Below are 14,915 nucleotides of genomic sequence, written 5' to 3' on the forward strand. Positions count from 1 at the left end.
CGTTGCTGGGTCGCATGATAGTTGATCGAAGTGCCATATGCCGCTGCACATCTGAATCACGCATACGAGCTGACCTGTCTCAAAGTAACGTCGAGACTTTCGGCAGGGTACATGAGGTTTCTGAACATCGGAACGTCGGAGCTGTTCGTACATTAGAACTAACGTGTCTGTGCGCGTGATGCCCATAATCGCGTGCCGCACACCCCACCAATATCGCGACGACGGCAAAGTTGAGGCTGCGCAGCCACGTACAATAACTATTATCGCGAGATTTTCCGGTGTATTGATCTATAGACGTAGCTCTACAACTTTGTCTATCTATATTTTGCCGGAGTATTGACGGCCCGGCCGCGTCGGGTGGTTGTTGGTGGGGGAGCCGGTGCAGCCACCTCAGCCAGAGTACCACCGCCAGCACCACCCACGCGTCGTTTTTTTGGCTGTTGCTTTGCAGCGGGCTTTGAAGCCTTACGCTTGCCCGATTGGGGTTGTTGTATAGCCTTTGCAGCGTCGCGATCGCGTCGTTTGGCGTCAAGTTCGGCAGCCTTTACAGCCTTGGCTTCATCCCGCACCTTCTTTGCCTCCTCACGCGCCGCCCGCGCTGCCTCTTTGATCTTAAGTTGATAGATCCTGTTGTTCTCCTTTGCCTCTTTCAACTCTATCTTATCAAGTAGCTCTTTCTCCTTCTCCTTCTCCTTCACTAGCTGCCTGAAGCGGGCCTCTCGAAGCTTGCACGGCGACCACCAAACTGCCCCTGAATGGAACGCTTTTCGCTGCTGTAGATCTAGGGGAGGTTCGTGCCGATTGCGGGGCTTCTGGTGAACGTGTAGCGCCGCGCGCAGTGCGTCCTTCTCGTACTCGGCGATCTCTTTGGCAGCCTGGAGGCGGAGGAGTATTTCTGAGAGGTTGTTGGCCGCAATAGAGCTCGGATCGTAGGCCTGATTAATGAGGTTCGTGATAGTAGCTCTACTCACGTTCACTAGTGGCGGCGGTGCTGTTAGTGTTGACTTTCGGAACTTTTTAAGTACTACTTCGGGATCTATAGGAGCTATCCCAGTGGCTTTAAATGCCTTCAACGCGTGCTTCTTAATGAAAGAGGAGTCCCAGGCAGGCTTGAAAAGACGGTAGAAGTCATCCTTCCTCACAGCTAAGAGACCGTGGCTCGCCTGGAGGTAGTGCTGCAAGCTGAGTGAGTACGCGGCTGCCAGAGGTTTGAACATTACCACATCGAGTGGCTGCAGCGTATGGGTACTATGGGGGGTAGTACGAGTAACATAATATTGTGGGCGATCGCGTAGTCAATAAACTCCATAGTAACGTGACTCCCATGGCCGTCAAGGATGAGTAAGCGTGTGTGATTGCCGGCCTTCTCCTTCGTATGGCGATCAAACACCTGTTCGAGCCATGCCAGGCCTACCTGATCATTGGTCCACCCTGAGGGACTTGAGGTAACGTAGACTGGATCGTCAATTGCGATATCATCAACCCATCTGGCGTACATGTTGCCCGAAGTAGCTTCGTATATAATCGCGGGCGGTAACGTACTCCCATCAGCACATATAGCAGCGATAACAGTGATCCAATCTCTGTTGCCGTCCTGTATCACTTTCTTAAAGCCCCCAGTCTCATATTTCTGCTTACTAAACACTCTCTTACTCCTCCCCGTCACTCCAATAAGGAATCCCTTCTCATCCATATTATATACATCCTGCGCCCGAATATGGTGCTGAGCCATTTTAGTAGATAGTAGATCAAAGTACGACTCGTACTTGTATACAGAATCAGCCCGGTGGCGATTGCGGTCCAAACCAGTTGACCAACGTGATATAATCGCGTCGGGATGACGGTGAAAGAAGCGCGTCACCCAGCTTTGGGAGGCAGCCCTTCCGGCTATAGCACTAGCAAAGTTCTGGATCATAGTCCTCGTCGGTGGTAAGCCAGCCTCAGTAAGCTCGTCAATGTGCTCTAGAAGCTGTAGCTCCTGGTGTGGGTGAAGGAGTTGCTGATTACGTGATTTGGCTTCATTTGAGCCCCGGATCTGTTGATGGCGTCGCGACAACGTAGAGCGATCAACACCAAAGCGGCGCGCAACCTCAGAGTATGTAAATTTATCTCCGGGATCACGCGATTCAATAGCTTCAATCGCAGCGTTGATACAACTCATGGTTGTGGAGTTATGGGTGGTTGAAGTGGTAAGGGTGGATTGGTGTTGATGTTGCGGGGTGTGCGGCACGCGATTATGGGCATCACGCGCACAGACACGTTAGGGTTATGGCCCAGAACCTTGGTATAGCACATACTCTACCAGTGTATCATCTCGAAAAGCTTGCTGCTGTCCAAGCACTCTGAAAACCTTAATCGGAGCATCAGTAGGGTATCAGGATGATTTTCAAGAGTTGTGAGGATATCAGAGCAAGTGTAGCGTTTTCGAGCGTTGGAAACGTAGCTGTGCACTACGACTAGCGCGGTTGCAGAAGGAATACAGTAATACGACTATCGGAAATTGTCGGTTACACTCGTAGCTATCAAAATCATATTCAAGTGTAGCTACATTCAATAAAATTAGAAATACAAGGATTCTAGAGGCGTTGAAGGCCCAGGGGGTTTTCGATGGCATGTCTGGATGGTAGGAGTATTCTGCACTAGACCGCACTAGGCCGCTCGCGGCTCCAGGAACTCTTGCTTGTCTCGAAACATCACACCATCAAGTACATACTTTTGGAAACGGGGAATATGAGGATTAAGATGCCTTGATAACTTCAGAAAGTTTTGATGGGTTACGAGGGCGTACCGAAAGGGTAGGCCTGTATGGGTGTTCCGCACTAACCGCGATAGGAACACAATTATAACCACGTCTCGGGAACTTCACATTGGCTTCGGGAACTATTGAACACTATTCGGAAATGCCTTAGTATCTTTTACACACCCGAGGAGTGGCTTGAATATATTTACAGGTGTTGATGGGTTACGAGGGCTGGTAGGACTGTAAGGGTGTTCCGCACTAACCGCGATAGGAACACAACTACTTAACCACGTCTCGGAAACTTTATATTACCTTCGGAAACTATCGAAAACTGCTGAGGAATACCTCAGTATCTTCTGCACACCCGAGGGGTGGTTTCAATATATTAACAGGTGTTGAGCGGTTACGAAACTGCGGAGGGCTATGTTCTGCTATGCCGCCAAGGATTTAGACGCATGTGGCATAACGTAGGTTCTACGGAGGTGCCTTTCAAGAGTTCTGTCCTGCCAAGAATAATTCAGCCGAAGTCTGGCCGCCTCACCCGAGGCCGATCCCTCCCCTCTATATACTCATCACCACCTTGCAGCTCAATTATTTTTGGAATATGTACTAGAATTCGCTCAATCCAAGCTTGGATTCTCTGCTGAGAGAGATCTCTCCAGCATTTCTGCCAGATCTTGACCGCGTCAGCTCTTGACTGAGGAGCTCCCTTCTTTGTTGTCTCCTTTTTTCATGTAGAACCAGCATGGCTCAATGCAGTTACAGTCTGGCGAGTTACCACACCAGAGTAGTCTCTGGACATCGTAGAGACGATATACGACGCTCTGGTAGTAGTGAGCGTGGGCAGGTGCTTTATCCTCCATTACGACTGTCTGAGGCCTATCTTGGAGACACTCTTTGGCGAAGGGAATTAGCTTTAGAATTAGAACGCAGGTCTGATATCTCCACTAGTCTACACCACCTCCAGACGTACGCACCAGCTTGCCTGTCTTCTCTGTCCATCTCCACTGAGGTTTTCTGCCAGACTTATTGCGTAGCCCTGTCCTTCTCATAGACTGACAGCTCCCACTCCTCTCTCTGTATAGGCTCAAGCTCTGCGTTCAGCTGCTCAATCTTCTGAGTAGCGTCTTCTTTCTCCGTCTTCGTCTCTGGCTGATAGACATGGCATAGACCTTTCTTGTCGTACGAGAAGCAGCCCCAGAACATGAACTCAGAGTATCCCTTCTAACTTTCACGGATACAGCTCTTAACTACTCTCTCATCTGCTCTTCTCTAGACTCTATAACCCCCACGTCGGTGGTTAATTACTACAGACGTCTCATCTGTCCAGATGACATTCTTCTAGTCCTCTAACGTCCAATCCTTGTGATCTATCGCCCACCTTAGACGATCATTCCTCATCTGCTGTGTCAACCCAGGCTTCCTCGTTGGCTTGGTCTTCTTGTACCCCGCCTCTCTCAATACCCTCCAGACTGTAGTGTCTAAGATATTAACTCCTTTGAGACTGAGAGCACCAGCAACGTCAGCGCAGCTCTTCTCTCGTCCATATTTATCACGCCGTACATGTTGGATTATCTCCTCCTTCACCTCCTCCGTCTGCCTCGTGGGTCGGCCAGAGCGAGGAGCGTCCTGTACGTGGTGCGGGAGAATCTTAAGAGGAAGGACGTTCGGCTCGAATCCAGCAGCGATAGCTCTGCTATAGATACGGTTAACCGTACGAGGATGAACACCAGTCAGCTCTAAGATCTGTGACGTAGACTTGCCTACAGGGGGTGACTTTAACGTCACAGTTAAGACACGGGTGTAAGAATCAGTATTAGGAGACATAGTAACGATACAAAGTAATCTTATAGCTATTCAGCTTGTTAGAGGTAAGATTCATGCCAAGAAGAGTTGCGCCGAAGCACCGAGATTAGCGTGGGACAAAACTTTTGAAAGGCACCTCCGTATGCGGTGCAGCTCTCCCGCAGCCGCACGTCTTCCCCACCGCCGCCGCAACACAGGTTGAAACTGCTGAGGGCTGTGATCCTGCTATGACGGGGCGCCGAATGGGAATGTTCCTTTTCGGTGTTCATCGAGCTGCGAAGGAGGCATGGTTTGCGACGAGGTCTCATCGCGAAACTATCCTCACCTGGAAATCCGTGCGGATACCCTTAGATGGTTATCGGGGCGACAACGAGGAACAAGCGAAGACAAAAACGCGTCACATTCGATCCAGGGCTGGTAGTAAAGATAAGTGGGCTGTATCCGATGTTTTGCCACGTGTAGATCTGGTGTTTTGGGTCTGCTCTCGTGTTTGGGGCGAGTTCCGCACAGTACCAGCTCATCCATGAGTACATATGTCGTTGACAAAAGACGGCGACGTAAAAGCACCAATCTATAAAGATTACAAACTTATGACTAGGACTTCGGCCGACACTAAAAGTACATGTTCTGTGAACAGTGGATACGACAGACAAGGCGATAGATAATGTTCCGCCTCGACCTTATCAATTGATACGCAGCTACTTCTAACGCCACACTAAGCTCATCGGATGGATCCAAAAGTCATCCTGAAAGAGGTATGTGCGGTCTAAAACCGCTGTATCGAGTGTGACAAGGTGGGGGTCAATTGCCGATGGCGGGGCTGCAGGGGCAAGTATCAACACTTTGAAAGATATCTCAAGAACCGCATCTAGTTGATCAACACTTTGAAAGATATCTAAAGAACCGCATCTAGTTGATCATCAACTTGACGCGATACCATCAATCTGTAAAACCAAAATACTTTATATTGCTGCTCGCAGATATTAAATGGTATATACCGGGTCTCAAGGTTCGTCAGAGAAATACAACCTAACGTTTGTGTCTACTTAAACATGAAGTGTGCTAACGAAGTGCCAGCCATGACCGCAGCTTCGGATTCAACGCCAAGTCCCAAGGTAAAGCTTCCGCAAGGAACTGTTGTTGGTACTACTTTACAAGAGGGTTATCCTCATACGATTGAGGCTTTCAAAGGTGTACCCTATGCATTGCCGCCTACGGGTGAACGCCGCTTCCGATCACCGGAGAAGGTTCAACCAAGTGAGGATACTATTGATGCTTCAAAGTTTGGTCCCAGAGCTCCAGCACAGCAATTCCTCATAATCGGACCTACGCTTCACGAGAGCGAAGATTGCCTGACGGTCAATGTATTCCGGCAAGCGCGACACAGCAATTCAACTACTCTACCAGTCATGGTGTACTTCCACGGGGGTGCTTTCAACCGCGGAAATGCTGCAATGCACAATACTGCGTCCATGGTTGGGTGGTCAGAGGCTCCTTTCATCGGGGTATCATTCGGCTATCGCATAGGGGCATTGGGCTTTCTCCCGTCAAAACTGAGTGCGGAGGAGGGTGCGCTTAACTTGGGTCTGAAGGACCAGCTCTGCCTACTCGACTGGGTTGAAGAGAATATCCAGCACTTCGGGGGCAACAAAAACAACGTAACACTTATGGGACTTTCGGCTGGTGCACACTCGGTACGTACATGTGCTATCCGGTTGATTGTCGCGTAGTTCAACTCACCATGCTACAGATAGGTCATCATATATTGAACTATGAAGAGGGCAAAGCGCCCAAGTTCCACCGTGCTATAATCGAATCCGGGGCCCCAACATCCCGCGCAGTCCGAAACCCAGATGCGGAGATTCACGAAAAGCAGTTTGATGATTTTCTCAAGGAACTCGAATGTCCATCATCCCTGTCTGCATCGGAAACTTTTAACTATCTACGCTCGCTCCCAATTTCCGCAATCACTAAAGCGCAGACAAAGGTATTCCAAAAGTACAATCCAAGTCTGCGTTGGGCGTTCCAGCCAGTGATTGACGGAGAAATTATTCGCGGTCGTCCAATCGATGCCTGGCGGGACGGTAGATGGCACAAGGTGCCAATAATGACTGGCTTCCAGGGCAACGAAGGTTCACTCTACGTGAACAAGAAGATGTCAAAGTCCTCGGAGTTCCTGGACTTTTGGAAGACTCTGCTGCCGCAATTAAGCGACGATGATATTCAGACGATAAATCAGCTGTACCCCGATCCGAACGAGGTACCCGACTCTATCTACAAGGAGACCAGACTGGAGCATGGCGTCGGTCCCATGTACAAGCGAATCGAGGCGGCATATGCACAATACGCTTACGTAGCTCCAGTCACCCAAACCGCATGGTTCGCTGGCCAAGACGTGCCCGTTTACCTTTACCACTGGGCGATGAGACGGAACGTTGTCGATGGAGCTCGTCATGGAGACAACATGCTTTACGGCATGAGGGATCCTGCTATATGCTCGTATTCCAAGACTCAAGACGAGTTGTCGGGAATCCTACACGCTTACATCACTAGCTTCATCTGTACAGGCAGCCCGAATACACGTAATGGTTCGTACGGCAGCCGACCAGAGTGGCAGTCTTACAACAAAGCACAGCCGAGAGTGATGATTTTCGGGAAAGACAACGAGGAGTTTATTGGAGGACAAAATATTGGAAAGCCGGCTGTCATGATTGATGACAATTACGCAAAGAAGGAAAGCGAGTTTTGGTGGTCAAGGGTCGAACTATCTCAACAGTAGAAGCAGATGGCCATTTGGCTAAATAGTAGCCTCTTTCCTATCTAATCTTCCATCAAAGCGGGAAATAGCTTTAGATCGGCCTTTGACGATAATGCAATAGAACCCGAATCACCACTCCGGCTTGGACCGAAGTTTCGCCGCGGCCTACCTAGCCGATGTCGCTATCGCTCCCAACTTACTCATCATCCTAGCATACTGATCCCCCCCCCACCTATCGCACCCGTGCCCCAATTGCGCAGTACTCCACAAATCCGGTATCTACATTATCTACCAAACAGAGATAACAAACTCTTTCCGACCGCAGCGCCGCTCTGATTATAAGATCGGGACGTGCTATCGGTATGTACCCATGACATGATGTTGGGAGACTTATCACTGTTATCAACTCCTTCGCAGCGAGACCCGCATGGCGAATGTGACATGGGATTGGCAGTGCGGGGTAGGGCAATGCTCCTTGGGATTATGCGGAAACTTGATTGTGTATCTTTTCGTATTAATGTCGAAACCCCTGGTTTAATGTAGAGTTTGCAACTCATCGTCATTCTCTCTTTTCGCGCTACTATGTCTGTCTCTACGGATGCCTTCAAGGGCGACGAAAAGGCGCCAGACACAGCTAGAGATTGCGAACTCCAACCAAACTACTTCGTGGATGACTCTCTCAAGCCCCAACACAGTATCATTGAGGGCGAGGTGGAAGACCTGGACGAAGCCACTCTATATCTAAGGGAACACAACATCACCACAGAATACACCGCGGAGCTTCTCGAAGACAAGATCGCAAACAAGCGCGTATCCAGGAAGGTCGACCTGCTACTGCTACCGCTGCTATGTGGAACCTACTTTTTACAATACATCGACAAGCAAGCACTCAGTTACTCTGCAGTGTTTGATCTTTTCGAAACGACCGGCATCACCAGCGAGCAGTACTCCTGGCTAGGGTCAATCTTCTACTTTGCCTACCTGGTAGCCGAATGGCCATCCGCGTACCTCGCGCAGCACTTCCCGGTCGGCCGAGTGGTATCAGGCTACTGCTTCTGTTGGGGCTCGATCATGCTGCTCACGGTAGCTACGAAGAGCTTTGCGGGATTCGCGGCGTTGAGATTCCTTCTCGGCATCTTCGAGTCCGTCGTCACGCCTGCCTTTATGATGATCGTTAGCATGTGGTATCTTTCCAAGCAGCAGCCTGCCAGGGCAGGCATATTCTATTGTTTCAACGGTGTGGGCAGTGCCACGGGAGGCATTCTCTTCTACGGCGTGGGATTCGCAAAGAGCTTTGTTATCTGGAAGATCATCTACATTATTTGCGGGGGCATGACTGTGCTCTGGTCTGTTCTGCTCTTCTTCAGACTCCCAAACAATATCATGACAGCCAAGAGTTTTACGACCGAGGAAAAGGCCCTCCTCATCGCCCGCGCTGCGAAGAACAGGACCGGCGTTTACAATCGCAAGATCAAGCTGCCGCAGGTTTGGGAAGCGATGCAAGATGCACAGATTTGGATCCTGTTTCTATTCGTCTTGCTCAACGAGATCATCAATGGCGGCATGGCTAGCTTCGGCAAGCTAATCATCAAGAATGTTGCTGGCGGGGATCCCCTTCGCACTACCTTGTATGGAATCCCACAAGGCTTTGCCCAGGTGTTTTGGGTCTTCACAGGCCCCTTCCTTGCTTCCCGTCTTCCGAATGCGCGCACGTACATCATGGCCCTCTATCTCTGTCCTACCGTCATCGGCACCACTCTGATTTGGAAATTGCCGAGAACGAACTTGGGTGGCAGTTTGGCGGGTTACTACATGGTGTGATTCCATTTGTATGCTTTAACTGATAGTTTGCTAATCTGGTTAGCTTGGTTCATACGTAGGCTCGCTAGTTATTGCGCTTCAACTGCCTGCCTCTAATGTAGGTGGATACACGAAGCGGACCACGGGTACAGCCGTAGTCTTCATGGCATACTGCATTGGCAACATCATTGGTAGGTTTTAGAAACCTGGCTACACCCTTGGTTGCGGTCGCTAACGTGAGCGATTCTAGGGCCCCATGCTTTCCTAGCAAGCGAAGCTCCGATATACGAGACGGGGGTGAGGACTATACTGGGATGCTCTGTCTCCCAGCTGGTGCTAGCGCTGGTCCTGAGAGCTGTGCTTGCACGGCGGAATTCTCGACGTGATCGCGAAGCGGATGGAGGCCAGGACGCAGGCGATGATGTGCCGGGCAATGAGAATTACATTGAAGACGTGACGGATTTCCACAACAAGAAGTTTCGCTACAGTCTATAGGGCGTGCTGAGTAGATGGAAGTCCCTGGAAATCGTAGTCGCATACCGTAGTCGCATTTACCAATATAGACATGGTGTTGTTGTTCAAACTCACAAGCCGTATCGAAATGTATATTCGAGAGCGACCCATTTGTAGGGATTGGTAGACATACATTGTGGCCTTCAATCACGCAAACATCTCCAATGTGTCTTACTCCCGCATCCAGACCTCATCGAAGACATGGTATCGAAACGGAGGTCGTATCTTGTATCGTAACATCGCCTTTTGCGTGCAAACATTTCCCGTTCTTAGTATTCAATCTCATATTATGAGCGTGGATCAGACAAACCGGGGTTTTTGACAAGATCGACAGATCTGGTAGCCAAGCAGAACACGACATCAGCAGACAAGAGCCAGCACGTAGCCTGTGCCCTTATTGGCAGTTTCGATACGCTATGCTGGATGGTGCTTCTTAGCGAGACGGTGGTAAACACCCTACCACTACACTCACGAAAGTAACTTTAGTCCTGGAGTGAATGATGATGCTTGCAATGGTCGCAACGGCCCGATTTTAGAGCGATGGAAGAATGAGTCGCAGATAGAGCCGCCTTGGAGAGTCTTTGGAGGGTAGGCCCGGGAATTGAATGATGGCTCCGAGACGATTGTGACACGTTCAATTTTGGTACCATGTGCAGGAACGCTCTTTTTTCTATAATATTTAGGCCGCGAACAGGTCACGGCATGTTCTTTTTAGTATCGTCAAAAGAAGGATGCCTGTTTCACGTCACCTAGCGTTGAACCTAGTCCTTCTCAGTGCAAAATCCAACGTGGCGAATATTCAAGATGCAGTATCCAAAAGTCGACTTTCACGCGCAAAGCGCAAAGCGCATCCTGTGTGTGTACTCGAGATGACGGATGTCGGTGAGCAAGGCGGGTGGTGACGGAGGTTTGCAAATGCATGAGCCTGACCATTGAGAGCAGGTGACACGGCACTCGGCATCACGCTAAAAAGCTTAGCGCGGGAGCGCCGCCCCCGCAGTCCACGCGAACCGTGCGTCTGATCTGACGGATTTCCGCGTGCGTCACGAAGACACCTCACGATGACTGGAATGCGAAACCGGTGGCATTCTAAACAAATATTTTCATCCATGTCCTTCCTAAAATTGATGTTGTGCTTGGCCCTTCCATGTCATGAGTACATGCTGGCCAAGCCGCCAACTCTTACGACGATCGTTGTAAGGATCTTGGCCATGGGCATGCACGTGTCATTGGACGACATGCTCAGACAGACGGAAAGGGTGCCGATGTAGGGATTCCTGCTTTTGCTTCCCCGGAAACTCTAAGAAGGTGCCGAGGCCGGGTATTGGATACTACGATAGGAGGTACTTGCCAATGCGTCATTTCCGAGAAGCGATGCTAGCATCCAAACAACAACTTTTGTTCCGTTTCGTGTAGCGCCGCCTTGCCACCAGCCTTTGGGCAATCGGTTTGTTGCATGTTTCTTGGTCCAATCCTGCAGGTACAGCCTTCAGACCGGTTTACTGCATGACAACTGTTATTCCCCACAGCAGCCCGCGGGCGATGCAGGATTACTTGCTGGTAGTCCGTCATCGCGCTTTAGTATGGACTCTTTTCTTGTGTTAGCATCACCTGGTCGACATGTTCCAAACCGGAAAGAGTATATTGTGGGTCAAGTGGTTGTTCCTTGGTCTCAGACTTACCCCGGTCACTTACCGATGCCCATCGTGAAGTGAAAGATGCGCACGGACCTTCCGGCGGGCAAGTCCCTTCCACATATATAATCCGTCACAAACCGCTCCTCCTCGCTCTCTCTTCTTTTGTTTTCTGCACGAACACCTCTCACTCTGCTTTGGTAGTATCGCTAGCCAACAGAGATGTTCAACCGTCTATTGCTCGGGCTCACTGCCTGCTCGAGCCTTATCGCGGCTATTCCTATATCGCAAGATGCCACAGAGGTTTCCAAGTTCATTGCTGCTCGGGCCCCGGTCGACAACTGCACGGGCTACTCCGCCTCGAATGTTGTGATGACAGACTCCAGCCTCACCGCCGACCTTACTCTCGCAGGCGCAGCGTGCAACTTGTACAGTGAGGATATCAAAGACTTGAAGTTGGTCGTCGAGTACCAGACTAGTAAGTATTGTCCTTGTTCTGGCGCTTTTCCGGCCTTGAACCAATTGCATATACTAAAACATCACAGACGAGCGCCTTCACGTGAAGATCTATGACGCTGCTGAGCAGGTCTTCCAAGTCCAGGAAGAAGTCTTTCCCCGCCCCAAGAACGAGAAAGGAGCCTCCGGAAACTCGGCTCTTCTATTCGGTATCAATGAGAACCCGTTCTCTTTTGCGGTAAAGCGCAAGGATAACGACGAGGTCCTTTTCGACACCAGTGCCACTCCCTTGGTCTTCGAGAAGCAGTACGTGCGGCTCCGCACTAAGCTTCCCGACAACCCAAACATCTATGGACTTGGTGAACACAGCGACTCTTTCCGATTTGCCACCGACAATTATGAGCGTGTGTTGCTGAATGCGGAGTCGCCAAACATTCCTAACAACGCCAATCTCTACGGAACTCACCCCATTTACTTTGATCACCGTGGCGACAAGGGTACACATGGCGTCTTTCTACTCAATTCGAGCCCAATGCAGATCAATGTCAAGAAGGCCGACGCTGGCTACAATTATCTGGAATACAACACTATCGGTGGCATCATCGATCTGTACTTCATGGCTGGTAGCAAGCCCGCCGATGTCTCCAGGCAATATGCAGACATTGCCGGTTACTCAGCAATGTACCCATACTGGACCTTTGGCTTCCACCAATGCAAGTACGGGTACTGGGACGTTAACATGGTCGCTGAGGTTGTTGGTAACTATTCGACTGCTGGAATTCCCCTCGAGGTCATGTGGACCGACATTGACTACATGAACCTTCGTGAAGATTTCACTACCGATCCTGACCGCTTTCCAATGACAAAGATGCACGAGTTGACCACGACTCTGCATTCCCGCGATCAGCGGTACATTTTGATTCTCGACCCTGGTGTCCATGCTGTAAGCAACTACGACACCTACCAGAAGGGTCATGAGATGGACGTGTTCTTGAAGGCAGCCGACGGTAGCGACATGCTCGGTGTCCAATGGCCCGGTGCTGTAGCTTGGCCAGATTGGTTTGCGCCTAACACTGAGAAGTGGTGGACCGACCAGTTCAAGACCATCTTCAACGCCGACTCCGGTATTGACATTGACGGTGTTTGGGTCGATATGAACGAAGCCTCGAATTTCTGTCAAGATGTGACGACATGCAATCCCCGCCAGAAGGCCATCGACGATGGTATCCCGCCCAAGCCCGCGAATGCACCGCGTCCTAACACTGGCCGTCCGATCCCTGGCTTTCCCGCCGATTTCCAACCTGGCAGTTCCAAAGCAAAGAAGTCGCTGGCTGCTCGTCAGACGACTGGAAACATGAAGGGTTTCCCCGACCGTGAATGGTTCTCACCTGCATACCACGTCAACAGCCACTTGGGTGACGTATCTCGCCAAACCATTCCCTTGAACACTACAAACTACGATGGTAGCTGGCAATACGACACGCACAACCTGTACGGTGACATGATGGCGGCGACAACCCGTGAATCAATGCTTGCCCGCCGTCCCGAACTCCGCCCCTTTGTACTGACGCGATCCACCTTTGCTGGTGCCGGCCGCAAGGTAGCCCACTGGTTTGGCGACAACTTCTCCGACTGGGAGGACTACCGCACCACGATCCGGCAGATGCTGGCTTTCGTAGCCATGCACCAGATGCCCATGGTCGGCTCGGATGTTTGCGGCTTCAACGGAAACGCAGACCAGTACATGTGTGCTCGATGGGCGATGCTCGGGGCTTTCCAGCCCTTCTACCGTAACCACGCCGAGCTGAGCACCATCCAACAAGAGTTCTACCAGTGGCCCATTGTCACGGCCGCGGCGAAAAAGGCAATCGACACGCGCTACAAGCTCCTGGATTACATCTACACGGGTCTATACTACCAAACTCAAGACGGCACCCCGATGATCAACCCCCTCTTCTTCCTGTATCCCACGGATGCCAACACGTTCGCCAACCAAGAGCAGTGGTTCTACGGCGATGCGCTCCTCATCTCGCCCATCATGGCAGATTACTCCGACACGGTGACCTTCTACATGCCCAAGGACACCTTCTACGACTACTGGACGTTTGCCAAGATGGACGGCCAGGGCCAAAACGTCACCGTTAGCAATCTGACCTACACGGATATTCCCGTGCACATCCGCGGCGGCACCATCATCCCCCAGCGTGTCAACAGCGCCAATACTACAAAGGCGCTGCGTAAGGAGGACTTTAGCATTCTTGTTGCGCCTGGTGCGGATGGGAAAGCGTCGGGACGGTTGTACCTTGATGACGGCGAGAGCTTGAAGCAGGCGTCCACGAGCGAGGTATCGTTTTCGTTTGACAAGGGCAAGTTTAGTGCAAGTGGCAACTTTGGCTATGGCGGTGCGGACGGGGAGAGCATCACTGTTGCCAATGTTGTTGTCTTGGGTCAGGACAAGGGTGGTGCCAAGGGCGAGTTTGACGCGGGCAAGGGGACTGTTACGGTAAAGGGGCCGTTTAAGATGACGGGAGAGTTTGGGTTTCAGTTGTAGATGCTGTGGCCTGGAGGTTTCTTGTCTCTTTTTTTTCTTTGGGGGGGGGTTTGGGTCGGCTTGGATCTTGGGGTAACGGACGGAAGGGCCTCACTTGGATAGAAACATGAGGTGGCTGGCGTTTGTGGGAGGCATTTTTCTCACGTCTGCATGGCAAGGCGTTTAGGTACGGGCATCTTCATCTCAGATGAAGCGAGCATTTGGATAGTGGGTTGCTCACTAGCGGGAGGCAGTTCATGCTACGGCATTGCTACCCTAGATTCCTACAGACTCTAATTTCATCATTTCACATTCTACATGTTCTTGGCCTGCTTGACCTTTGCCTTGGCAGCCCTTCTCAATACTTGATCCTGCGTAAAATCCGTTGTTACATTCCAATACCGTCAAGCATGGTTTCGAAATTGCCGTGCTACCACAGGTACAACCCAAGACACGCGAATATGACAGACACGTCGGTACGTACTACGTCAACATCGTGCAGATTAAGTATGGTCACAGTGCGAGGGTAAGACAGGGCGGCTGAGGAGCGATGATTTGTGCGGGGTATGTGGATGGTTGACTCGTGCGCGAGGCTGAGACCTATCTTTCCAACGGTCATGTTTGTGACTCGTCGAGTCCTTACCGCCTCGTATGCCTTGTGATACCTTGATAGTCGCT

At 50.8% G+C, this 14,915-nt stretch overlaps 6 protein-coding genes across 6 annotated transcripts; 3 read left to right on the forward strand and 3 right to left on the reverse strand.

The window, feature by feature from the left end:
• Positions 1 to 314: 314 nt before the first annotated feature.
• Positions 315 to 2,161, reverse strand: PtrM4_058760 (Trichoplein multi-domain protein; the record flags this gene model as incomplete). The annotated part of the gene is made up of 2 exons (XM_066105420.1): positions 315 to 1,248; positions 1,305 to 2,161. 2 exons carry the CDS (start codon positions 2,159 to 2,161, stop codon positions 315 to 317), a joined length of 1,791 nt encoding a protein of 596 aa, XP_065964047.1.
• Positions 2,162 to 3,650: 1,489 nt separating this feature from the next.
• On the reverse strand, positions 3,651 to 3,946 carry PtrM4_058770 (uncharacterized protein; the record flags this gene model as incomplete). The annotated part of the gene is made up of 2 exons (XM_066105421.1): positions 3,651 to 3,654; positions 3,801 to 3,946. The coding sequence occupies 2 exons, from the start codon at positions 3,944 to 3,946 to the stop codon at positions 3,651 to 3,653; spliced, it is 150 nt and encodes a 49-aa protein (XP_065964048.1).
• A 135-nt stretch (positions 3,947 to 4,081) lies between these two features.
• PtrM4_058780 (uncharacterized protein) lies at positions 4,082 to 4,567 on the reverse strand (the record flags this gene model as incomplete). The annotated part of the gene is made up of 1 exon (XM_066105422.1): positions 4,082 to 4,567. One exon carries the CDS (start codon positions 4,565 to 4,567, stop codon positions 4,082 to 4,084), a length of 486 nt encoding a protein of 161 aa, XP_065964049.1.
• A 1,058-nt stretch (positions 4,568 to 5,625) lies between these two features.
• Positions 5,626 to 7,325, forward strand: PtrM4_058790 (PnbA, Carboxylesterase type B; the record flags this gene model as incomplete). The annotated part of the gene is made up of 2 exons (XM_001932663.1): positions 5,626 to 6,240; positions 6,297 to 7,325. 2 exons carry the CDS (start codon positions 5,626 to 5,628, stop codon positions 7,323 to 7,325), a joined length of 1,644 nt encoding a protein of 547 aa, XP_001932698.1.
• A 561-nt stretch (positions 7,326 to 7,886) lies between these two features.
• Positions 7,887 to 10,097, forward strand: PtrM4_058800 (UhpC, Sugar phosphate permease; the record flags this gene model as incomplete). The annotated part of the gene is made up of 4 exons (XM_066105423.1): positions 7,887 to 8,485; positions 8,672 to 9,119; positions 9,169 to 9,295; positions 9,952 to 10,097. 4 exons carry the CDS (start codon positions 7,887 to 7,889, stop codon positions 10,095 to 10,097), a joined length of 1,320 nt encoding a protein of 439 aa, XP_065964050.1.
• A 1,376-nt stretch (positions 10,098 to 11,473) lies between these two features.
• On the forward strand, positions 11,474 to 14,258 carry PtrM4_058810 (Alpha-glucosidase, family 31 glycosyl hydrolase; the record flags this gene model as incomplete). The annotated part of the gene is made up of 2 exons (XM_001932665.1): positions 11,474 to 11,729; positions 11,797 to 14,258. The coding sequence occupies 2 exons, from the start codon at positions 11,474 to 11,476 to the stop codon at positions 14,256 to 14,258; spliced, it is 2,718 nt and encodes a 905-aa protein (XP_001932700.1).
• Positions 14,259 to 14,915: the final 657 nt, after the last annotated feature.

This window comes from Pyrenophora tritici-repentis, chromosome 2 (genome assembly GCF_003171515.1).
Source record: "Pyrenophora tritici-repentis strain M4 chromosome 2, whole genome shotgun sequence".
NCBI lineage: Eukaryota > Fungi > Ascomycota > Dothideomycetes > Pleosporales > Pleosporaceae > Pyrenophora > Pyrenophora tritici-repentis.